The sequence below is a fragment of the Rhinopithecus roxellana genome, chromosome 6 (assembly GCF_007565055.1).
Source record: "Rhinopithecus roxellana isolate Shanxi Qingling chromosome 6, ASM756505v1, whole genome shotgun sequence".
In the NCBI taxonomy this organism is placed as follows: Eukaryota; Metazoa; Chordata; class Mammalia; order Primates; family Cercopithecidae; genus Rhinopithecus; species Rhinopithecus roxellana.
The window spans coordinates 144,597,218-144,623,738 of NC_044554.1; the positions used below are offsets into that span (position 1 = coordinate 144,597,218).

General features: G+C 36.5%; 1 protein-coding gene across 27 annotated transcripts in view; it reads left to right on the plus strand.

Annotated features, from left to right (window-relative positions):
• HDAC9 (histone deacetylase 9) overlaps nucleotides 1-26,521 on the plus strand; it is a 907,594-nt gene that overhangs the window by 549,521 nt on the left and 331,552 nt on the right. For 15 of the 27 annotated variants that reach the window (XM_030932435.1, XM_030932454.1, XM_030932434.1 and 12 more), the window contains 5 exons: nucleotides 5,189-5,320; nucleotides 10,779-10,894; nucleotides 20,863-20,985; nucleotides 24,003-24,216; nucleotides 24,692-24,909. In XM_030932435.1, the coding sequence (XP_030788295.1) occupies nucleotides 5,189-5,320; nucleotides 10,779-10,894; nucleotides 20,863-20,985; nucleotides 24,003-24,216; nucleotides 24,692-24,909 (803 nt within the window). The remainder of the gene's footprint in view (nucleotides 1-5,188; nucleotides 5,321-10,778; nucleotides 10,895-20,862; nucleotides 20,986-24,002; nucleotides 24,217-24,691; nucleotides 24,910-26,521) is intronic. The other 12 variants (XM_030932445.1, XM_030932446.1, XM_030932448.1 and 9 more) reach the window with 1 other exon arrangement.

Here is a 26,521-nt window from a genome sequence, read left to right on the forward strand (position 1 = left end):
GGTTTACTATTCCTCTCCCATGTTTTATTCTCATACCTGCCACCCTGTTTATTGTATACCATGGAGACTAGTATGAGAATAAAGATTTGAAATACCTTTAGTTCATGAGGCATTCTTCAGATATTTTCTGTTTCCTTTTATTGAGGATTTTTTCTTTTAGGTGAGAAGAGAAAAAGGTGTTATGTCTGTTCGGTTTATTTTACTATTGATTCTTTTCACTTAAGTAATGATAGTCAATTTTTATACAAAGTTTTCATCTCAGCAGACAAATGTATTCAGACGAGCACACACACTAAAAAGCTTGCCTTCTGTTTCTATGATTAATTGAGATGTAGAGAATGATGGGTGTGGGGTAAAAATGGAAAGGCAATTAGTGCAACTAGGCATGAAATACATTCATATACAAGCAGAACCTCTCTCCAGCTAGTGATCTTTTTCTGGGCTCTGAGGATTTGCATCCCATTAGTAAGTCACTGGCATGGAAATCTTCAGCCTTTGGGGAGACCAGAGTATTAAAAATAGAATTAACTCTAACTGCAAACCAAGTCAGCACACTAGGCCATTAATTCTTCTGCTTGGGTATATATCATGCTGAGCTTTGGTGTGTGGGCTTCTGAAATGTTAGGAGTGAGTTTTATAGAGCATTGCCAGTACTAAATGATAGTTATCTATCATCTCATCTCTCACCCTCACTACTGAGATTTTAATATCTCTCATGACCCAAAACCTGAAATATAGGCAGAAGGATTTGCTAGAAACATTAAATAGGGGCTTTCTTTAGAGAAGTTGTATATTATATATTTTGTGAACATAAATCTATGTTGTGCTTTACAGTATGTCAGAGGTTCCTTATTTTCAAAACCTTATGTCCTCAGATAATCACAATGCGTAAAATGTTATCCTTTCGAAAACTGAGTTATGCCTTTTTGCATAACCCCATCAACTAATGATAAAAGTTGCCTAGTATTATTATTTTTAGAAATATTAGTGCTATTGGAAACATTTTAAAATCAAATTCCAAGTATAAAATTTATTGAAATATTTAATATATTCAAGCTACATACAGTACTCTCAGTTTCTAATAATCTTTCTTTTCTTTTCTTCCCTTACCCTTCTCCAGCTTCTTTGGGAATCTCTGAAAGATATTATTTTCTTTAATCATCCCAGAGCAGTAGAATTATTAACAGCTGCCATTGACTGATTGCCTGTCCCAGGGTTTCTCATACTTGGCACTATTAACATTTGGGTAAAGATAATACTTTGTCATGGGATGCTGTCCTGTGCTTTGTAGGATGTTTGGCAGTACCCCTGGCCTGTACCCATACCAGATGCCTATAGCAGCTCTCCATACTGACAGCCAAAAATGTCTCCAGATATTGCCAAATGTCCCCTGGAGGAGAAATCTTCCCTGGTTGTGAACCACTGGCCTGTTCTCTACTAGACATTATTTCATTTGATCCAACGGTAGCTGCAAGATATGTAGGACTGGCTGGGTGCAGTGGCTCACACCTATAATCCCAGCACTTTGGGAGGCCGAGGCGAGCGGATCATCTGAGGTCAGGAGTTCAAGACCATCCTGGCCAACATGGTGAAACCCTGTCTCTACTAAAAATACAAAATTAGACAGGCATGGTGGCCCATGCCCATAATCCCAGCTACCTGGGAGACTGAAGCAGGCGAATCACTGGAACCCAGGAGGCGGAGGTTGCAGTGAGCTAAGATCGCACCACTACACTCCAGCCTGGGCGACAGAGCGAGACTGCATCTCAAAAAAAAAACAAAAATGATATGTAGGACTATATTAATCAGGATCCTGGCAGGGAACAGATCTTTGCAGTATGGGTCATAGACTTTTATGAAGGGAGTACTTAACAAGGAAGTGAGTAAGGTTAAATGAACTGCCTAGGGAAGTGGGGGTACCCAGAAAATAGCAACAGTGGGAGGTCATTCCCACAAAGAAGAGAGGGAAGTAAATTGTTCCTGGAGTGCTAGAGAGCTGGAGCCATGGAATAGGGGCTTCCAGAGGGAGATGAAGTCAGGAAGACACATAGCCGTGGCCAATGATGCAGCATTGTGACAGGGAGAGTGTAGGACAGCCTGGCCTCTCCCTCCTCCTTAATTCTTTGGCCACCAGCCTATCCTGCCAGTAGATTAAGCCCAAGTGAAATCCAACCAGCAAAGAACTAGAGTGTTGCAACCCCAGTATTCAGCCGCCATGGGCTCAGAGAAGGAAGGAAAATTGAATCTGTTGGGGGGAAAATGAAGAAAATCCCTCCAACACCCCATTTAACATGAGAAATTGAGGTTTAATGATATAAAGTAATCATCCAGGCATCTATTTGACTCCGGGCACAATGAAGGTATCATCTTAGTTGGTCTGTGTGAATGAACTGATGTTCAGCAAGACTATGAATTATTCAAGGTTACTGATTTTATTAAGTGGTAGATACAAGACTAAAACCCAGTTCTCATTCCTCTTCTGGTGTTTACTTTTGTATGTTGACCATTGAAAGAAATCTGAAAGCTGAATATCTGGCCAATTCTCAAGTATACAAACAGGAGAGAAAGCTATCTGCTGACCTTAAAAATCATTTCTTTCTGAAAAGCTTGGAAAATTCTAGGTTTCATTTAGAATGTTTAAATGGCATATGCTATTTTTCCAATCTGTCAGCACATTTTTATCTTGATTGCAGACACTCAGCCGCTGCTGATGCAATATATTAGGAAAGAGAGGAGTACAAGATTGAGATTCAGGAGATTTGGGGCCCAGTTCTGCATCAGCCCCTCTTAGCAGTATAACTAGCCTTCAGAAATAGTACCAATAATATGTTTCATAAACCCTTCCCTTCTACATTCACCCAGATCTTCACAGTTATTCTTAGGTATCTAATTGGAAAGGCATTATGCTGTGTTTCACAAGTGACGAATCAGGCTTAGAAAGCACTAGAATCCCACTGCAAATTTCATAACGGGAAAGTGGTCCCATGCAGACTGAATTCCCATCCCTCACTGAAAATGCATGGTCTTTTCTAGTCCACCCACTGCCTTTTGAAGTGATCAATTGATTTATTCCCTACAGACTGCCAATTTGCACCATTTAATCCATCAGGTTTCATTATAAAATCATATCTCCATCTAAGTTTTGAGAATCTGTGATTTCCTATGGTTATTAGCAAGGCTACAGAGGATACCAATGTAGTTAGCACCTAGGGATTCATGGTTCTTTATTTTTCCTTTCTAGGTTTTAGATAAATATATTTATTATCTATAACTTTTTGGAGGCAAGATCAATATTTTTAAAAGAATTTAAAAATAAATATGTACATGGAAACATATCTAAGTACATTAATACAGTCGCTGTATCTCACTTTATTCCTGGGTAAGTTGGGAGTTAGAAACTGAGATAGATTCCTACACTAAGGTGAAGTGTGTTGCCACTACTGGAAGGTCTGGCAAGAATCCTAATCCTTTCCCAAATTGGTTGGTTTGTTTGCCTCCATGTGGGAGTCCCAGCAAGTGATACATTTCAGATCTCTATCACTTTGAGCTTGTGTTCACCCCTGATCTCTGCCCCACCTTTTGACACCCTGCTTTTACAGAATTTTCAGGCTTTTGATTTTTTTATGTTTTCAGTATTTTCAGGCATAAAATCAGGTTTACAACACAAAAAAGTAGCTAGCTTTATTTTTTTGTATCTGAACTTCATTGTCAAGTTCCTATTTCACCAAGCCAATTCCAAGAAAACGTATAATGCAAGAGTTCTCCGTCAAAGCTTAAAGCAAAAACTATAGATATTTGAAGACTAAAACAAAAAAAAGTGGAGAAGAATTGTAAGTTCTACCTTTGATATCCCTTGCAGTCTGGCAAAAATATAAATTCCTTCAAAAATATTTTCACTGATAAAATCTAGCTACATTATAACATTGTATCTCCTCTAGATGATTAGTGGTGGTTTGGGAAAAACTGTTTTATAATTTTTATGATGATAATACATAAGGGAAGCTGGAGGAGCAACATTTTCAGTATTTAGAATAGACTTATGCCAGACTTCTTGGGTACAGAGCCTGGCTTCATCCCTTTTTACCTCTGTAACCTTGGGCAAGATACTTACCCTCTCTCTGTGTTTTGGTTTCCTCATTGATCTAATCAAATTATAAATAGGTATAGGCTTTCTAGATGTTTTTATGGTTAAACAGGTTGATATTGATAAAACATTTAGAATAGTACTGGAACATAGAAAAGACTATATAAATGTTAATTGTCATCAGAAATATCCTTTTCATGATGATCATCACCACCACCATCACCACCATCACTACTACCACCACCATCATCATCATCCACTTCTGTCACACAGAGATGCAATCCAATGTTTCCATTCTTCTAAGATATAATTATTTTAAAATAAGTGGTATTTTAAAAATAGTGAAGCTCTATAATAAGCTTCACTGTTTAGAATACAAAATAAATGGTAACATACATGTGAATAATGTGCATTTGTATTATGGAATATATAACCTAACTCAGAACCTTCAATTCAAAGACTTAGCCACCTTTTCTTTCCAGCTGATAGTATACTGAATGTATAGAATGTCTTATTTGCATTGATTCTAGTTGGTTTGGTGTCATTACACAGAGTATGTTTTCCCAAGGTTTTAGGTTAGAAACTACTGACAAAGAAATACTCCAGGAGTCAGAATTAGACATAAATTATATGCTTCAGAGGTGTCTTCTTATTACCGCAAGCCAGGTCAGAGTCTCTAAAATCACATTAAGTTACTGTTTTAGTGGTTATTAAGTTTCACCCTTGAGAGAATTAAAAGGCCTGACAATGAAGTATAATAAATCTTACTGTGACCCAAACACAATTATTAATTAAACGTCCCATTAACAATCCCAAATCTGCTAGATAAAATAAGTAGAAAATTTATATTTTTGTTAACTTTTTACTTTCATATTTAGAGAAGTTGAAAAAACTTTCACACATTTCATAAAAATAATTGCAACATTTGCCTGTTTCATTAATATAGAGTCAATGCCTCATTTATGTGCTTGAGTTTTTCATTTGAGAATGAGAATGGACCAAGAAAAGGGTGAGACTTTTTTTTTTTTTTTTTTTTTTTAACACAGGAGCAATTGGCTCTCTATTTTTTTAATTTTTATCTATTTTTTTTGTCTCAATCCCCAGCCTCTGAGCCCAACTTGAAGGTGCGGTCCAGGTTAAAACAGAAAGTGGCAGAGAGGAGAAGCAGCCCCTTACTCAGGCGGAAGGATGGAAATGTTGTCACTTCATTCAAGAAGCGAATGTTTGAGGTGACAGGTAATTGAGGATTGGGCAGACATATGAATGCTGGGAGTAGGAATGAAAAAAATAGTTTAGAATAAATATACCTGCTGTATATTAAAAGTTATTTTGAGGAGAAATATTTCTTGAAAGGAAATTATATTGAAAACTCACAAGTAGTTCAATAAACCTTGCTATGCATTCACCAACTGTGTTAAACAGGAAATGAATGAAAAAACAGAACTATGTGTCAATCAAGGCATAACTAGGGAACACCAAACCTCACCTTATTCTTTTCAGAAACAGGCAGGCCATTTTGGGAATGCCAACCAGAAGAATATAATTTTTAATGAAATTTGATCAGAAATGAGCAGAGGGAGGTCCAAGAAGAACACTTTCTCCTGTACTCAGACATGAATGTACAAAATACATCTGGGAAAATTAAACTACATGGAACAGCAAAACCTTGACTTTTCAACAAATTTACAGAACTCATAAATGACTTTATGTGTTTACTAGTGAAGTGGGACTTATGGCAGGAGAGGGATATATTGCTTTTTATGAAGGGGAAGAAACTGTCATTTTCACGGGTCTCAAATGGAAGTTATTTTTTTAGCTGCCTGTTTTAGTAGAGGGGTTAGGAAATTCAACCTGAGGTCTTACAACACCCCTAGTTCCACTTGTAACTGGTTTGAAATGAAAGACCTAAGGCTGTAAGAACCAAAAATGCTAGCCAAAATACTACTACTTACTACTGTTTTTTGAGTACCTACTTAGAGCCATGCACTGTATCTAGTTGTTTCCTTTGGTTGTATGAAGAAAGAAGTGGTAATTTGCAACCACTTTTTTTTTCCCATTCTCAAGGAAAACTGTGCTTATAACAATATGGGCAGTTAGTATTAGTTCTCCAAGATCAGATCTTATTTTTAGTAAGTTTTTAAAAATTCTTCATGTTCTATATATCTCTTTTGGCCATGACAGTGTCTACAGGAAGGTAATATAGAGGAAGACTGTGGAAGTGGAGGTAGAAACGTGTATTCTAATGCAACTTAAAAGTTTGGTCGACAATTTTGGGAAAAAATATTTAGTCTCCCATACAATCTGGACACCTTTATATGCTTATCTGAAGAAAAGTGTTAGTGATTTCAATGGAAAATATTTCCTTGGGATAAGAAATATTAAATCAGTGAATAATAAATACAATTATTTTACTAGAGTTTATATGTATTTTCCAACATTAAATATAATCACTAATTTAGACAAATTGAATTCTAAGTTTGGAGTTACAGACTTTTTTCCCAGGAAATACTATTGTATGTAAGTAAATAAAAATCTTAGGTTTTTCTAATAGAGATCTTTGACGGGGATGGGCAGTTGGGGAGTGAATTTGTTTTATTGAATGTGAAGAATTATAAACCTATCAGGTGTCTAATATAAATGTAGATAGGTGGTTTTTCTAACTGCAGAAAGTAGGCCCCCTCTAAGAAAAAAACTTCTAGAAAAGAAAAAACTGGGCCGGGCACGGTGGCTCAAGCCTGTAATCCCAGCACTTTGGGAGGCCGAGATGGGCGGATCACGAGGTCAGGAGATCGAGACCATCCTGGCTAACACAGTGAAACCCCATCTCTACTAAAAAAATACAAAAAAACTAGCCGGGCGAGGTGGCGGGCGCCTGTAGTCCCAGCTACTTGGGAGGCTGAGGCAGGAGAATGGCGTGAACCCGGGAGGCGGAGCTTGCAGTGAGCCGAGATCCGGCCACTGCACTCCAGCCTGGGCCACAGAGCAAGACTCCGTCTCAAAAAAAAAAAAAAAAAGAAAAGAAAAGAAAAAACTGAATATAGTGCTATTTTATTTTGCTTCATAGCCTTAATGTCTGAAGTGATATTTATTTATCCCAATGTGCTTTTCTGTTTTCCTGTAGTCTGTTTTCTTGATCATAGCTTTTTCTACACAGTCACTTTTTCTTCTATACCAAATTGCAGTGGCATTTAGCTCAATACCTATCTCAGTAATGATTGGTTCTTATTTATAAGGATTATGATTTACCAGAGTTTTACTCAAATTTCCTTAAATTTAAAATATATTTCTCTTCTTAATTTTGTGAGATTAAGCACTCACCCTTTTATCTCAGGAAACAATATGTATTGGAAGAGAGACTTGTACATTTATTAGACAGGCATTTCTGGTGAGTGGACTTGTGGATGCTTTGGTAGATATTTTTAACTGATATACCACACTTACTCGAAATGTCTTTAGAGGCTCCAGACTGCTGACACACAGCTATCTTCACCTGTACTCCTTCCCATTGCTCTGCCAACTTTCATCTAATTTGGATGAGATCTGTTTGTATCTTAATACTTAAGATATTTTTAGTATCTTGTCAGAGACTATCATAACATCATAGCAGTTCAGTTGCTGTTGCTGTTATCCTCTTACCTCTATATCTTTTCTCTCTTCCCCATTTCATAGATTCAGGTGTAAGCTATTTTCAAACTCATTCCACCTCATTGACATGGGAACCCACTTGCCATCTTTTTTTTTTTTTCAAATTCAAGTATTTTCTGCCCTCTACAAAAAGTTCTGTTCCTTTCAAATGTTAAAATTGACTCTCCCTGTGCCTGCAATGCCTTCTCTTCCATTCTCCCCACTCCAGCATCCTTATTTCATTGGCTACCCTTCTTCAAGCTCCAGTTCCAATATCATGCACTGAGATCAGAGATCTCAGAAAATCAGTTGCTACCATCTCCCAGATCCCATCCAGTGTCATGTCATAGAATCCTCTGGTACAGCAGTTGCTGCCTTGAACTCTAGTGCTTATCACAGTGATTTCTACATAAGGAAATACTTCAGTTTTAATATCATAAAATAATATAAATATTATAATTTAAAATTGGTAAGACAGAATGTTTAAGAAAGTAGTTTTTTAAAAATATGGAAATGGAAATGATATGGAAATGAGACATTAACGAGAAATCAGTTAGTCATATTGTAAAGACAAGAGTTAGGAGTTGGGAAAAAGAAGTTCCTATAAGAATTTTTAATCTCTGCATTTTCTTTGTTAAAGGAAAACAGGTGATGATAAAAAAGATTAATCAAAATGCAAACAAGATATATAGACAGAAAGGCAGTGAGCAAAATGTGTTTAAGTATTTTATGATACTAATAATTTGCTCAAATCTCACAGTAAATAAATGGCAGGATTAGAATTCTTACACTAACCTCACATTCTTTCCAGTGGCACTGCATTTCTGAGTAGAGTTATAATTATAATACAAGTTGAAAGTTATAGGTGTTCTGAGAGAGGGTAAGAAAATATTGCCTGGAGACTGGGAGTTCCCTTTCTCTGAGGGACGTATGTTATATGAGCCAGGCTTTGACCTTATAGGTGGGATTAGGCCTGCAATGAAATGGAAAGAAAGGATACAAAAGCATGAACTGGAAAAGTATTTGGCATTAAAGGAGAAGAGGTGATTTAATTTGACTGAGTGTAGAGTACAGAAAGGGCAATGGTGGGAAATAATATTAGACTCCATTTTGGAGCAGAGGGACATGGTGTGAGTTATCTTTGTATGATCCTTTTGCAAGAGTCTGAAAGAAAAGTTTGAGAGACTACTCTAGTGACTCAGAAATATTAGCAGACTTTTGCTATAGTTCATGACAGAATAACAAAGTCTTAAACTGAAATTATTGTAGTCATACATAGATGGAGAGATAGTGTAAAGATATCCTTAAAAGGGCCTAGTAACTAATTATATTTGCAGTAAAGAGAGAGTAAGGATGACTCTAGGGTGATGAAACAATAGAGATATGCAGGAAACAGTTAATATTAAAATGTATACATAGAGTTTTACACATATGTAGGGGAGCTTGAAATGTTCAGCTTTCAGAGGAATTTGGGCTGGAAATTATGAGTTAAAGGCAAGAAATATGACTTTCCTGAGATAATTCTGCCCCAAAATGACATATGAAATCATGATATTGAGTGATTTTGACAAGGGAAATAGAAAAGAGATAAAGCCACAAACTTAGGTGAATGTCTGAATTTAGGAATTGGTAGGAGGAAGAAAAGTCAAAGAGATGGAAAGACAAACATGGATGCAGAGAATGCCACTGTAGAAAGGATATGGAAAGGAATGTTTTCTCAGAGGCCTTCAAGTGTGGTGGCATTTGAGAGAACAGTTGCAGTTATAGTGGGTAAGCTATATTGCCAGGGCTTGAAGAAGTAAGTGGACATTGTGAGAACACACCACTTCTCAAGAATTACTAGCACGCCGTCAGACTAGAGGGGCAATTCCAGTGTAGGAGGAGGGCGTGAAGATTCCACCTAACTAATCCTTTTAGGATTTTTTTTAAGGGGATGGGATCATGTGTAAGACTAAATGTGTGAGCATTAGAGAAGAAGAGAAGTGCCTTATATTTGAAATGGGAAAACAGAATGTAGATAACATAATCATGAGTAGAAAGAAAAGATGCTGGTGGAAATCATATCAAAAGTCCTGTCTCTGAAAAGCAAGATCATTTGTGCAGTGTTGGGTTGACAAGGTGTAATGATGAGGCAACTAGGAAAATTTTGAAATGAGTGAACTGTAGAAAGTGGTAGGGAATTAATTAGAGCTGAATAAATAATTTGCCAAAGCTTGATAAGATGACTTCTCTAGCTATATTTCTAGGAAATGGAAATTTATATTTTCAATTAAATGTTTTAACAAATGCATTAGTTTCTGCATAAGTTGAGGTACATGTGAATTTTGTATCTGAAGAGGAAAGGGTGAGTTAAATAAAGAATCTGTCTTGTTGTTGCCTGACTTTTGCTAAAAGGAATTTCTTGTTATATTGGTATTTAAAAATCTACATGTTAAATTTAGGCAACTTCTCATCTTCTGGAAAATAAGTTGAGTAGAGTTAAAGTCAGATGGTGTTGTACAAGGTCATCAGTCCAATGTTGAGATTTTACATTTTATTGTATTTTCTTCATATAACTTTAACTAGTATACAGTATAATAAGGTATAGCCTTAATGTATTAAATAAAAATCAATTTACAGCACAGCATTTGAACAATTTTTTTCAGACCTATTTGAATGGGTCTGGACCTCATGTGTTGTTAACAACCTGTCTTTTGATGTTCACAAGTTTATTATCTTCATTACTGTTATTTTCTACAATAGCATAAGAGCAAGTAAGAAAAGATTACCTTCTTTTTTTTTTTTTTTTTTTCTCATTCAAAGCTCCTGTGACCCTCTCTAACTGGATATCTTTACTTATTTAGAAACTGTTGAATACTATGTTGTATGTTTTGCCATGAAAACAAAGGGAGAATAAGTGGTATGAAAATTCAGAGATACTTCAGAAATTTTTAGTTCTTTCTATTTCATGAAATAGTGCTTGCATTTACATCGGGGGAAAATAACATGCCCAGTGTTACATGTTACACTAACTAAAGTTCATCAATGTATGTCCCTCATGAATACATTTGTACTTCACAATATTTTTCAGAATCCTCAGTCAGTAGCAGTTCTCCAGGCTCTGGTCCCAGTTCACCAAACAACGGGCCAACTGGAAGTGTTACTGAAAATGAGACTTCAGTTTTGCCCCCTACCCCTCATGCTGAGGTAAGACCCTTTTTTTTTGTTTCTTTTAAAAATTGAATTTCTGATTAGCTACCTAATACAAAGTAATATTTCTGAGTTGGCCTTTAATATCCAAATGATATTTATGAATTGAAGTTTACTCAGTTCCATATATTGTAAACCAATTAAAAAATTGATATTTACTAACTAATGTAAATATTATAAACCTATAAGAAATGAACTGATGTTTATTAGCTGACATAAATATCAATTTTTTCTTACAGATTTTTTTAATGTGTAGAATTCAGTAAACTTGATCTTATTTATAAATCAGACAACCAATGATGTTTGGAAGGCAATCCAGGCTTGAAGAATATTGAAATGTAATCCTCAGTCAAACATTTTTAGTGATCCTCAGTGCACACTGCCTGACAATTATGTCACTTACTAGTCCCTCTGCTTGGTTATTGGTTATGCCGATGTGAGTAGACACATCAGTAAGTAAAACAACTCCTACAGGCCTCTCAGAAGAAGAACCTAGTGAGGTAGATTTTATCCATTTGAACTGAAAAGTGATGAAAAATCATTGCAGTATGATAGTTGAAGGGTGTAAAGCTTCACTGAGCAAACATGTTTTGGGCACCTGCTATATTCAAGTCATTTTGCCTCACAGTAGGGATATAAACATGGACAAGATATGAACTCTATGTTTGCAGAATGACATATTAAAGGATACTAGTTTAATGTAACACATGATTTAGTGTAACCAATGATACAAGACTAAGAGGAAAGCCCATATAAAAGTCATGAAGAATTTGTCTATGTGGTTTCTGTATTTGGCTATCAAAGGCAAGAGTCTGAAAATAGCCACTCATGAAATCACCTGTTTTGAAGTCATCAACAATTGACTGAAAGCCTTATTTTTGTTTCTGTTATTATGCCTTCTTCGCTGTGCATTGCTCTGTACAAGGAGAGCTGGTATGTTAACTTGTGATATATAACATGCTTCTTTCTTTATATTTTATAGAGTCATGGTACCTTGAGACAGAAAGGGACTGGTCAAGTCTCTTATTCTTGGATCATCTCCATAGCTTTTCTGCCATGTGATTATCCAGCCTCTGTTAGAATGCATCTGCTTATAGGGAGCTCACTTCACTGTCTCCTGAGGCAGCCCAGTTGATTTTAAATAGTTATTTTGACTGACAGAAATGGCTCTGTACAGCTGTTGCTCTGTAATTTCATATGTTTTATACACACAAACACAAACATACATATGCATAATAAATTATTTATAAGTTATGAAATTATCAGGTCAGAATATAAGTGAAGGCGGAAATCCAGAAGTTGTCTCTGATGAGCAAAGGACTGAAGCCAGCAAAGTCAGTTTTGCTCTAGGCACATTTGTACACTTGAGTTTTGAGCTTTGGTTTTCAGGGCCTCAGAAACTCAAGAGATAGAAGATAAAGCCTAGTACCAACCAAGGAGGATAATCTAATAGGAGACCCTGCAAACACTAAGCTGACACCCCAGAGGCCCATATCTATGTTACATTGGTGAGTTGACTGCCCCTCTGACTGCTCTGTTCGCACCCCCGCCTGCCCCGACCCCCCTGCCCTGGGCTGTCTGATGTGGAAGGCATCAGAGGGCAGATCCTCTCTCTCAGAAGTCTTAGCAACAAGCTAGTCCTTGTGTAGATTTGTAGCCCAGATCACATAACCTCAAGCTGTTAACTTATCATGGCCCCACATTTGTAGTTCACACATTGGGAGTCTGCACAAAGCAAAGAAACTGCCCCCTCCCCAAGGGAATATACCTTCCTTCTAGATTTCAAAAATTTCCCTCAAACAAATTTCCAAGGAACATGAGCAAAATATCTAGATGCTGTCATTTATGACCATTTTCAGCTATTTAAAGAATAGTAATTCTGGCCTCTACATGGTCTGCAGTCCCACATCTATTTCTTACTTACTATCCTGTCACCCCTCTTTCTCTTTTTCATTATCCTTTCAAAAACATGATAGCAGATGGAATAAATACTTTGTTTATATTTGTAACCAGAGATATAAGTGGAGTTATTGGATTATTAGTTGTAGATAGCATCTTTTTGTTAGTGCAGTTATACCTGGATATTGGTCCATTCTCTGCAACTATTTAGTAAATTTCCAGGAAAAGAACAACTTGTTTACAGTTTTTTTTTTTTTCAAAAAACTTTAGATTGTCATTATCTCTCAGTATGAAGAATGTAATTCTTAGTAATTATGAAAACACCAAAGGATCTGGGTTCTATTCAGTCCCTGAATGGATTTTGTGCCATTGAAAAATGAAAACAACACACTAGACTACATTCAGCAGCATGTTTGGTTCCAAGAAATGCATTGTCATTGCAATGTTTCAGAAGACCACTTACAACAAGGGAGCATTTTACTAGGTTCAGAAACGGTAATACAATACTTTGTTTGATAATACGTCATAATAGTATATTTTTAAGAGGCAAGAGAGTGATGAACACAAAATTTAGCATGATGATTACCTTTCAGAAAGGAAGATGGGGGAAAACATGATTTGATAGTTACCAAACAAGATACATATATTCCTTCATTGTAAATACATATATATGTCCATATAGTATTTAGTACAACATATTGGAACAACCAAGAAGTATACATTGGTGAAGAATGTAAATACAAGATTTTGCTTATACTGTTTTAATTTCTTTTATATTTCTAAAGCCATAATTTGCCACAAATCGTTTGTTTAGGTACCCTAGGTTTTCAGCTAATTGTTGAACATATTCTCTCACTGCAAACCTTTCCTTTCACCCACACCATTAAAAAAAGAAAAACAAAACAAAACAGAAGGAAATGTGATTTAATGGAGTTTAAAAGGGTAGAGGTATTTCTTCAGGTCAGTGACAGGACATTCACCTCCAAATCTGGAAAGACGAGTTCAAAAGCAAGCAGTGACTTACCTCATAATGAATTAATTGTGTGCCTGAACTATGATCCAAAAGGCCAGGTGGGCAGACCTTTATGCACTGATGAGTAGCCTCTCTGTGGCCCAGAACAAAAAATGCAACCCTGATGGCTAACATGTGGTTTTCTGCTGTATTGCATTTACAGAGATCTGTAGTGTAATTCATTCTCGATAGGTGAGGAGACAGCGGAATTTAGACTGAGACTGTCAGCAAGTTAATATCATAGCTTTTTAGCACTAAATGTTTCCACCCAAACTGGAGAAAAGAGAAAAAAAATTTCTCAGCCATACTTGAGTAACCATCATTTAGAATTTAGGATGATTTTTACAGATGTCTCCTAAGATTAATAGTAGTACGGGACTTCATAGCAACAAATATTTTGGGGGCATGAATTATTTGCATAATGTATTGCACTCTAAAAAAATTGGTTGCATACTTTACCGTTTACAAAATAGGCTTATTCTACTATTTTGGCTTAAGGAACACTGGTGGATTTTCATATTAAAATAGTGTATATTTGAATGAAGTCTTTATTTCATGGCCTGTAAGTAGAAAAGCATGTCACCTAATTGTTTCAGAGCCCATGTAAATGAATGGGATTCTATCCCATTGTGCTGCTTCAGAAGTAGGAAAGTCCGGCTGTATCTAAAGATCTTGAGCCCTAGATGAAAACAAAATTTTCTATCTTGTAATTCACATGTCCTGCCTAATTTAGATAAAGGGAAGACAGAAGTAAGAGGAGAATTTACTCATAAATTGAGGTTCAGGAAATAGCACATTGTAGTGGAATGTATGGGTGTTCCATTCAGAAGACTCAGCCTGAACCTGGCTCCAAAACCAGCTACCTTATCATCATTGGTCAAGCGACTTCCCCTGACCCTCAGACTCCTGATCTAGGAGAAGGGAGTACCGTAATACCTACACTAGCAGCTTTGTTCTAAGGAATCAGTGTTTGGAAGGCAGGTGGTAAATTATGAAGTTCGGAACAAGTTCACTTTTTGTTGTTATTATCAATGCTGACTCCTGGTAGGGAAAACTCATTAGCATATTTGTCTGCAAGCCAGCAGCTCTCATGTGAGAGTGAGTCTCCATCTGTTCTGACCACTTCTGTTCCATTTCTTCTATTTCCTACATATGCTCAGTCCCAGAACTCAGATTGTTGGAGCTACTTGCTTTACTCATTTGTAAACTTGGTTGGGGAGCTGAAACCTCAAGGGTTTCTATTTCCAACTCCAGTCAAAGATGTCTTTACCTATCTAGTTACTTTATTGTTAATACTGTGGGCCTGTGGGTTCAAATATGTTTCCATGGATATCAACACTATTACTTTAGATTCAGTAGATTTATTTGATAGCTATTTTAACAGTAGCCAAGCTGCTGGTTTATTTCTAGTTGAACATTAGTGGCTGTCTCTGCTATGCTATTTTTTAAAATAAACTTTCCAGCAGATACAAATGCTTTTAAAAAGGATTCTAATAATAAGGTTAAGTGTTCTAAAATCATCTGTAATGTCACTTGTTTTGCCCCAATCTCACATGACTCATCTGCCTGTTGTTTCATAATAGTTGTTGTGACATTTGCTGTAAATGTTATGCTCCCTTCTGAGTGGGTGTAGAGCTGTGGTTTTAGATAGCAGCAAATAAAACACGTTCCCCCCACCCCCGACTCAGGGAAAGGAGGTTGCTATGACAAAATAATCATTTACTAGGAATAACATGAGTCAATATTTTAAAGCAAGATCTTTAACAAAACATCAGTGTGTTTCAAATGCTAAGCAAACTCTGTCAAATGATTTTTCTTTTTTTGTTTGTTTTTTTGTTTTTTGGTCTCACAATATGTCTCACCATTTTATAGTAACACCTTCTTGGGTGTCCAGTAAAATGGAAACTTGAGAGATTCTACTGCTTGAACAATTTTTTTAACTACATGGAGATTTTAATTTTCTATGAGCTATCTGAAAGAATAGAAAATAAATACAATCTTGAAAAATCCCATGAAAACCATAGGCAAATATTAAATGATTAAGAGGCTTTTCTTTTTTAAAACGTGGCTACATTCTTTTTAGATAGCCTGGATTCAGGGACTTGGGACCTTGTAAAGCCAAAGCTGGTTGACACTCATAAGCATGTCTTCCTGTATGCCATTCCAATAGACTCACATGTTACCTGATAGAACCGGGCAGAGGTGCTTCAGTCTCAGGCTGAAGGTTCTGAAGTCCGGGGAAGCTGGGTGCTGCCCAGGGTTACAAGCCATGAGTGGGAGAGCTCAAGTATAAGACACTTAGACCAGACTTCATTTCACAAGTCCAGGCTGCTCCTCACCAAAATTCTGTGTGTATATATATATATATTTTCTTTTTCTGATTCTCATGCATATTGTAGATAATTTGGAACATACAGTAAACTGAAAATTCTATATCCACATTTTCTGAGCTTTTTTAAATGTGAGTGATTATTGGCCGGGCATGGGGGCTCACACCTATAATCTCAGCACTTTGGGAGGCTGAGGTAGGAGGATAACTTGAGGCCTGGAGTTTAAGACCAGCCTGGGTAACATAGAAAGACCCTGTCTCTACAGGAAAAAAGAAAAAAAAAAGAAAAAAAAAAACACAAACCTAACAAACATTAGCTGGGAGTTTGAGCCTAAGAGTTTGAAGTTACAGTGGGCCTTGATCACACCACTGCACTCCAGCCTGAGCAACAGAGCAAGATCCTGTCAAAAAGAAAAAAAAAAAAAAAAAAAAAAGGAAAAGTAGGTAATTATTTACATAACTAGTATAACTAGCATTCTGTCAAGGGCTATCATTGACTTTTTTGTCTTCTTAAGATTAAGAAAGTGTTTGTTTATCTTCCTCTCTTTCCCTTCTTCCTTTTTTCCCTGCCTCCCTCCCTCCTTCCTTGGTTCTTTCTCTCCATCTCCTTTCCCCACTTTCATTTTCCTTGCTCCTGTAGGCATCATTCTCTCCTGTGTTCTTGTTTATACAAATTTTTACACTATATATATTTTTTACTTTGCATCCATGAGTTTTCATGGGATATAAATGGCACAACATTATCTGCATCATTCCATTTTCTTGCTTTTATCACTAAGCATGTGTTTTTAGATCCATACACCATGTCTTTATGGATGCAGAAATCTAATGGTGTGCTTTCAATCACCATAGAAATCCATGGTGGGTGCTGCCACATACTGATTCCCGAGGTAGATGTCCTGGTGCCCTTCAGTATATACCATGTCCTATCATTCTACAGCTTAATGAGAGAATTTTTCGAAGTTAGAATTCCCAGCAAAGCCATCACTGGGTCATATGGTATACAGTATAATTATTTTGGTTTATAGTTCAGCAGAATTGCTATACCAGACTACTGTCCCACCAGGAATACATGAGAGTTTTTACCTTTCTAAATCCCTGTAACATTTGACATTGTCCATTTTTCTAATTTTAGCCAGTGTCCCTTTTGGAAGAGATTCTGAGTCTTTTAATTTAAGTCAGTGGCTTAATTTTAATTCCACATAAATAGCTCTATTGAGAGACATAATGTTTCAGTCTATGTGTTTTGTATTCATTTGAATTACAAATATTATCTGTGAGATGCCCCTCCTATTGACATAACAGGAGAGAAATTAAATAAGATTTTGAAAAGCCTTAGTAAAATGTGAGTAGGCCACCCCTACCCCAGCACTTGGCCCATTTCATATCTCATGTCCTAACATAATGCTCCTTCCTCTAATTACAGTAATTATCACAAGTCAAAGAGTTAGTTCTTTACTTTTCTGTGCAGCTAACTACCACATGAATTGGTGTTTTATAGGACATCTTTGTATGCCTAGCACCTAACACCATTAATCTAACACAGAGAAGTTACTCATTAATTGTTTTGTGAAGGTTAAACAATAGCCATTCATACATTTACTATTTTCATTTTATCTAATCACAGTAAAAATTTTGGTTCTGAAAAATTTTCAGATTAAAACCGTCATTTCCATGTTCTAAATGGCGAAGTATTGGCATCATAGCAAAGCACTGATTTAAGGGCTGGGCCAGATTCAAAACTGCTTCTTGGAAAAATCCTGGCTTTGCCTGAAAACACCTGTGAGCTCACCGCAATGCTAAGGTGGGATGGTCTTCCTGCCTTGCAAGAATGCTGGTCAGGATCTTTCATTGTGTCAGGTGAATGGTACCCCTCCCAATCTGTTAGTCTGACTTTCAAGTGTGTCTGTACTGAGTTAGTAGTGTAGACTATGGCTCCAGGTAGGTCTTATTAAGAGATAAACGTGGAACAGATAGACTGCTCCGATCAAAAAGCATAGTTGAGGAAAGCTGTATTTAAAGAAAATAATTTGAGGGAAATGATTTTTCAATTCTCTGAAGTAATTCTAGACCTTGAAAGTCTACATAGATGCTGTGCCTGTTTCCTTATCTGTAATCCAAGGAGATAAGCTAAGCAATGTCCAGGTCCCTAAAGTTTCTATGAGACGACATACCGGTTAAGAGTCTTTGGGAAGAACCAACTATACCTAACCGATGTGGGGGACACAGAATCGTCCTTACTTCATCAAGAATTATCTCCATGACTTGAACATCCTGACATTTATAAAGTCGCTGGAGCTTTCTTCTTGTGCCCAAGTCCCCGGACTCCCAGTTGCACTCTTTTATTCCTGCCATGAGCCTCAGAGCCTGAGTTTGTTTCCTCTTCTCCTCCAAAGCTACCAGCATTCTCCCTATTTTTCTCTGGTTCCCTTGTCTTCCGACAGTGGCTGCAGAGTCATACTCCCTGTAGCAACAGCTGTCAACAAATCTCATAGCCTTGGTCAGTTTAAAGGTTTTGTTGCTGGTCCCACATGGAAGCAAAATTGGGGAAATGACTCAGTTTCCTCATTGACAGCATGAGCATAATGGTAGCTTGAGAGTACCTGTGAAGAACAGGTTAACCTCCAAAAAATTCTGGCCCAGGGCACCATGATAGGTGCCGAATATCAGTACACTGCCAGAGGAAATGGAGCTACTCAAGTTTTATAGGAAACTACAAAGATCTGCAATCCCAGAGTACGACTGTCCCCACATCTCTTCACTTTAGTCAAAGCCAGTGTGAGGAGCCAGTGTGTTGCTGCCATTATTACATCTGAGAAGATATCTATTTCTCATTTTAGTTTAATTCTGATTCCTGTGATGAGGTAGGAGGATATCACAGAAATTCTCTCTGGGAAGCAAAGAAACAACTCTTTTGTGAGGTCCATGGTATTTTTTGTGCCATTCTCCCAGTCCATGTCAAATCCCCTAGTCCATATCTCAGTGCTGTGAGAAGCAGATACAACCTTGAATGAATATTATGCACTATTTAAAATGCATATTTTTCCACACTTATTTTCTCTCCAGTGAATACAGATAAATGAATAACATATCCTTTTATTTTAAATCACTATTTACTGCCAATAAGCTAGTTAAAGTATTTTTACTTCCTTATATGTTCCTTTTGTTCTTGTTCAGGTATGTATTCTATACTTACAATTTTCGTGAAAAGATTATTATTTGTATGAGTAAAAGAGTAGCTTGCCTTTTTGTTTACAGCAAGTATGCAACTCTGTCTGATAGCTCAAAAAATAAAATTGCAATCTCACACATTGTAATTTTAAAATCTTTCCCAGTAATCTTCATGCTATGTCACTTAGACATCTAATTATTTAAAGGGCTGCATATAAAGTCAATGTAATGTTACTGCTTTCAACATACCTCTTGTTTTTCATGCACAAATATCTGACATGTTCCTTTGAGAAGTAACAAAATCTGAACTAGCTTTGAGTTCCAAGTTGCAATGAGAAAACTCCACATTTAACCCTGTGCTCTTATTATGTTAAGACTAGGACTCATCTCCAAACAAACGTATGATTGAGATGATGTTTTGGAATAACATCCTGTGTTTTGGTGGTGCATCACTCTTCAGTGACATTCTGAGGTTGCATTGTATTAGCACATGATATTTTCCCCAGTTAATTGATATCCCAGGTTTGTCCAGGGGAAAATCTACAGCTCCCCCAAACATGCTTGACAAGTTATTATATTTACTTTAGTCAAAGCCCGTGTGTGCAATATCCCTCTTGGAGGTGGTCTATTATTGGAGTCCCATATGCTTTTTGTTTGGGAAGAAAGCAGTCACTGTGTCATACTGTTACATGGAGTATTCTTTTTCAGGGATGTTGTTCCCTTGGGGACCATATCAGGCCAGAGTTCCTTGGTCTAATAAGACCTTTGTAACTCTTATTGTATAAAACTTCTGGGAGGGAAGCAAGAGTTAAACAGAAAATGTAATTCAAGCAACTATATTAGGCCACATGTGGGAAAACATGACTCTTAGTAATGGATTAAAAAAAGGTATTTGTTGTAAAAAGCACAGTGATGCCAAAACATTCAGGGTATTTCAGTGTAAATGAAGGCTATTGTGGCATAGGACTCATAACATTTTAACATTTACTTTAGTTTCTGAATATGAATGATCTAAAAATACACCACACAGAATTGTCTATTCATAAATGTTTATAGTAAAAAAGATGTGATTACTATGGAAGCCCTATATGGTGAAATTTCATCTAAGATTTTTCTTAGGTCAATTTTCCCATCAATAAAATGACATTAAATGAAGAATCAGATGAAGATAACTACTATGTTGGCATTATATACATATTTTTTAGACTGAGTAATACAAAAGAAGTAGACATACTAATCAGAATTATACAATTTTATCATTGTACTTTATCAGCAGATGACAAACATGCTGACCGTGTTTTGTATAGCCAGAATTTTATAAATGAATTTGCAAAAAATGAACATAGATGCCTTTTATTCAGATTTGATAACTGTGTCTTAGGAAGAAATTTTTTATTTAAATTTTACATTATAACTTTTGGATACAGAAGTCATGAAATAAATACTTAAAATCTTTTCTTAATTATGGTAAGGCCCATTTTCTGAAATGAGAACATTTTACAGTAAAATTTGTGATACTGTGGTATTTTGAGACTCTCCTCTTTTTTTTAACAGCAAATGGTTTCACAGCAACGCATTCTAATTCACGAAGATTCCATGAACCTGCTAAGTCTTTATACCTCTCCTTCTTTGCCCAACATTACCTTGGGGCTTCCCGCAGTGCCATCCCAGCTCAATGTAAGTCATTGCACAGCATCAGCCTAAATCAACCCAAGCAATATCTCTTCATAGGGGAACTCTCTTTCATGTTTTATATATTTAGACTTTAGAAAAACTTGACAGAGCCAGCATCTCCTTCACTGTTTGCTGTTTGCTGTGTTGTTCAAAGACATTCAGTCTAATTTCAAATCAGAATTATCCTGGTTTCACATAATCATATGTAAACATAATAACTAACATTTGTATAATGGTTTATAGCTTTTAAAAAAGCACTTTCCAGATATATTATTTTAATAGCTCCACACAGCCATCCTGTGAAACAGAGATTACAGCCCACGTTTTTACAGAAGGAGAAGCTGAGACTTGGAGAGTTTCAAAGCACAAGAGCACAGAGCCAGTAAGTGGTAGACCTGGAACACAAGCCAGGGCAGTGCTGAGAGGTACAGCTTCGAAAGCACAGTAGCATATGTTTATAGAATTTATTTTGTGAATGACTTTATTTTGGGAATTTAAGTTACTGACTCTCTGGTACTGGCAAATATGTATCTAGAAAACCTCTAAGAAAAATATTAAACTATTCCCAGAAGATTCAAAGTGAATCAATTAGTTTAAAAGTCCTGACAACTGAAATAGGTTCTTTAGGGAAGAAAGCAGTCACTGTATCATACTGTTACATGGAGGCCTAGAAGTCATTCCTTGTCCTGGCCTCTTTGCCTTAAAATTTCCTAGTACTCAGCAGAGCAAGTGGAATACTAGAGATCTCTTTGCCAAAGCAGTGCTAAACTTGAAATGTTATTGTCATACTGGCAGAAGATGGCAATAATTATTCTATGCATATTCCCTAAAACCGTATCAGTTTTAGTTGTAAAAAATGTGTGGGCCTTATCCAGAATAATTCATCTCTGAAATGTTAATTAAATTGTATGCATACAGAGATCATATGATACATTAGGTTTAGAGAAAAATTTATTCCAACTCTCATCACCAATTTGGCCAGTCCTTACCTTCAAGTCTTCCACTGAGTTGAATGTGTCAAGTTCACATGTATGTTCAATACATAGTTTCAATACGTATTTTAAAATCAATCTAAAAGATATCTTACTATATCTGGTATTGTCAATAGACTATAATGTCATTTTATGTGGTACTGTGTTCTTATACCAATGAGAAAAAAACAAAATTTGGATGTCGTCTTATATCTGGGGATTATAAAAGAAAGCATTGAAAATACTGAATTCAGCTATGCTCTTAAAATTCCACATGAAACATTTGTAAATGAAATGAGAAACAAAAAAGGAATGAGGAATGAAATGATAAAAATAAATGTTCACAGATAATATTTTATAGTTATCACTAATTAAAAATTATTTTTCCTTCTGTTTCTATTTCCTATCTTTTCTAACGATAAGTAAATACCAACCCAAAAACTTCTTATGACACATGAATAGGCATTTTATTTTTACTTATTTTTGTATGTTCTAAGCCACTCCTCTGAATAACTCACACATGTACCACTTTTAATGTGGTCAAGGAAAATTTTTTCCCAAAGGACCAAGTACTAAAGCCAGACCATTTAATCTTTCAAAGGTAATACGATTTGGTACCATTGGATGAATAAACCAATGTGGTTTGGATTAAAGTTTCATTTTTCTTTGCTTCCATTTTGGTGTGGATGAGGCCATCACAATTAATTTTTCAAGTTTAGCATTGCTTTGCCAACGGAATCTCTAGTATTCCATTTCTCCACTGAATACTGGGAAATTTTAAGGAAAAGAGGCCAGGACAAGGAATCACTTCTAGATTAAACATTGCATTGACTTGCTGTGTGACTCAGACAAACCACTTACCTCTTTGTCCTTCAATTTCTCCATCGCTGAAAATTGCTTCGCCTCCCTGGTGCACAGCAATTTTGAAAGATGAAACTTGAGTTTTGAAAAGAAACATGCCACATAATTTTGAGGTATTAGAGTCCTGCTTTTGTAATAGCAAAATGACCACCATTCATTAAATCATTGGAATAGGATAATTCATTATTGCTATTGATGATATAATTATTATTGCCTTATTACTGTGTTATCATACATTTCAAGTTCTTAATAGCATTTTTATTTGATATCTTATTTCACTTGTAGTTTATTATACAAAATATCTGAGATGTCATATTCAATATTTAGAGATTTGGGGATCTGTTATGAATTAATATAAACTGTTTAAATCAAATTTCTGCATATTTTTACCTCCTTTCATTGGGTTATTTTAAGAATTTAATTTTTAAAATTAAACATTGGACACTTACAGCTCTGTGAAATCATTAGAAGCCATGTAGAGAAAGGGTAAATTGTTCCTTTTGCTTGCAACTCCAAAATTACAGTCCATCTTATCTTCAGCTCCTTAATCCCCATGGTATAGTCTTTGAATACCTTTTACCTTTCCAGTATGCCTTTAACTTAAACAGTGTATAAAATATTTTAGAAATGTACTTTCCACTTATTAAGCCTGAAATAAGCATTTTTTTTGTTTTTTTTATAGACACATAAAAGGTACATCATTTGTGGTTTACAACATAATGATTTGATATATGTATACATTGTAGAGTGACTTAAGCTAATTAACATATGCATTGTCTCACATACTTATTTTTTATGGTGAGAACACTGGAAATCTATTCTCTCAGAAATTTTCACGTGTACAATATATTGTTATTAACTGTAGTCATCATGTACAATAGATTTCTTGAATTTATTCTTTCCACCTAAAATTGTGTATGTAGCATCACTTCTGATTTTAATTTAAAAAACTTTTTATGTTCAATACAATGACAATATTAAATTGTCTTCAGTGCTCCAACCCTATTTTTATTCCTTCTTTTTTGAGTTGAGTTAGTTGAAAAGGTCCATTTTCCCTGCTCAGCCATTGGGTAAGATGGGGATTTTGTTTTGGGAAGCTATCGCATAGGAAACTTATCTAATGATTTAGAGACCCAGAGACCCACATGGATGATAGAGGATTAACATCTTTGTTATTTCTCAACACAGGCTTCAAATTCACTCAAAGAAAAGCAGAAGTGTGAGACGCAGACACTTCGGCAAGGTGTTCCTCTGCCTGGGCAGTACGGGGGCAGCATTCCGGCATCTTCCAGCCACCCTCATGTTACTTTAGAGGGAAAGCCACCCAACAGCAGCCACCAGGCTCTCCTGCAGCATTTATTATTGAAAGAACAAATGCGACAGCAAAAGCTTCTTGTAGCTGGTAATTCATTATGGCACCGTTTGCGGATCATTTTAGGGTTTTATTTTATTAGTGATCCAGGATAATGTCTCTTTTACTTAAGACCCTGATAGAGATCCACAGTGCTATACAAAAGTCTCCCTGATACCTGGTACTGTGGGAAAGGCTATCACCTCTATTTATTCCTTCAGATCCAATTGGGGTAGGAGGACTCACCTCATTTAACCTTTATTCATACCAGACTAGACTGGTGAGTCGTATGGTCAGATGCGTACCTGTCCAATGCCTTGACAGCTCTCTCTTTCCACACCTGACCTTTTGACCACACCTTCTGTTGTTTGCCTGGTAGCATCACTCATTCACTAATTTTCTTATAGTTTGTACCATGTATCTGTTTTCTTTGGCTTCTTATCTTTTCTTAAAATTGTGTGTGTGTGTGTGTGTGTGTGTGTGTGTGTGTGTATACACACATATACATGTATATTTTTTTTTTCAGGTGGCGTTCCCTTACATCCTCAGTCTCCCTTGGCAACAAAAGAGAGAATTTCACCTGGCATTAGAGGTACCCACAAATTGCCCCGTCACAGACCCCTGAACCGAACCCAGTCTGCACCTTTGCCTCAGAGCACGTTGGCTCAGCTGGTCATTCAACAGCAACACCAGCAATTCTTGGAGAAGCAGAAGCAATACCAGCAGCAAATCCACATGAACAAAGTAAGCCTCCAAGCCAAGTCAAAATGTTCTAACCGCTGGTTTGGAAATTGGGGATCTCTTCACTGATATGGTTATATAAGAGGAATGTTGATGGGAGTCACAGCAAAAAGGATGTGATCATCCTAAGCCTGCTTTCTTGGCTCAAGGACAGCATCACAACATCAGTGTTTTAACCACCATTATGTTCATGAGACATTTGTACAAAATTGAGATGATACATTTGCAAGATCTTTTATGATCAGGTATCTATTTTGGTACACAACCCCATACAGGCCTATGTATGTGAAGCCTCATTTCTTAGTGTTACAGAAAAGATTTGAGGCAGACTTGAATGTGGTGCGTTGACATGTCAAAAAGTTTGTACAGGTGATGGCAGATAGGCCAAGGTTAGCCAGTAAGGCACTTCTCAGCAACTTGTATGCATCTTTGTTACATTTATTTTGCATATGCCCCACTTCATTCCAATACGCGTTTGGAGTAGTTTCTCAGAAACTTGTGATCATTTCTTCCTGGAAGTCTTAATGTTGCTAAAATGGACAGCGGATGTCTGTACCATACCACATCCTTAGGAGCTCTCCTGCTGAGGCAACTACAAAGAAACAGTGATTGCAGCATAATATCAGACAGGCCAGTAAAGGATTTTCTATGAATTTGTAAGCAAAATGACATTAAAGAACCTGGTCTGGACAGTTTTTCCACTCCTCTTTGCTGTGGTAGGCTTAAAAAAGCACCATCTTCTCATTCCTGGAAAATTCCTGGAAAATATTAAGGTCCTGAGTATTAAGATTCTATTCCCTTGCCTTTGTGCTGTATCATCTACAAGTATGTTACAGAGGCATGAGAGGCATTATATTGCAAACTGATAGTTTGTTTACTGATAAATGGATAGCTAAAACCTGGCTTAGTAATAACTTTGTTGTACCATGATATAAGAAACAAACAAAAGAAAAGAAAATAAACTCTCATGGGCAGACACCTAATCATCTTTCTAATGGCAGTAGGGGAGAGGGATCTTCATCATGTGCTGGTTTTATGGCAAGTGTTGCTGGAGTTTTTCTCTTCTTTTGGCCTCCATGGTAACAAGGGCAGAGCCATGAAGGAAGCATGGATTGGATACCCTGCTTCTGAACAGAAATTTTTCCAGCCTAGCCCTTTGCTACTCTCAAAGTAGCAAAAGTATGTGTGGGATTGGGGTGCTAGAGATGGGGTGGCTGGCAGGGGCAACTCTCTCTCTAACCTTTTACGATACATTGCAGACCCTTTATGTGTCATTAGATAATGCCTATTTTATTGCTGTAGCACTTCTCTAAATTTAGCAAATTATTTCATATCAAATTATTTTATATCAAATCGATATCATCAGGAGAGAGTCAATTTCCTTCTCTGACTAATGGCGTAATACTCATTGACTTGTATGTGACTCTGCATATGTTTTCTATATTATGGTAGAGTTAGGTTTGTTTATTTGTTCTGTGGCCTTTCAGCACAACTTAAAATTATTAGGTATTCTTGAAAAATTGTCCACTGTTTAGTACAAGAAATGTATGTGGGAGGGATGATTAGGGATCTTATTTTTTGCCTTATAGTATTTCGATCTGGAATTAGGTTTGTT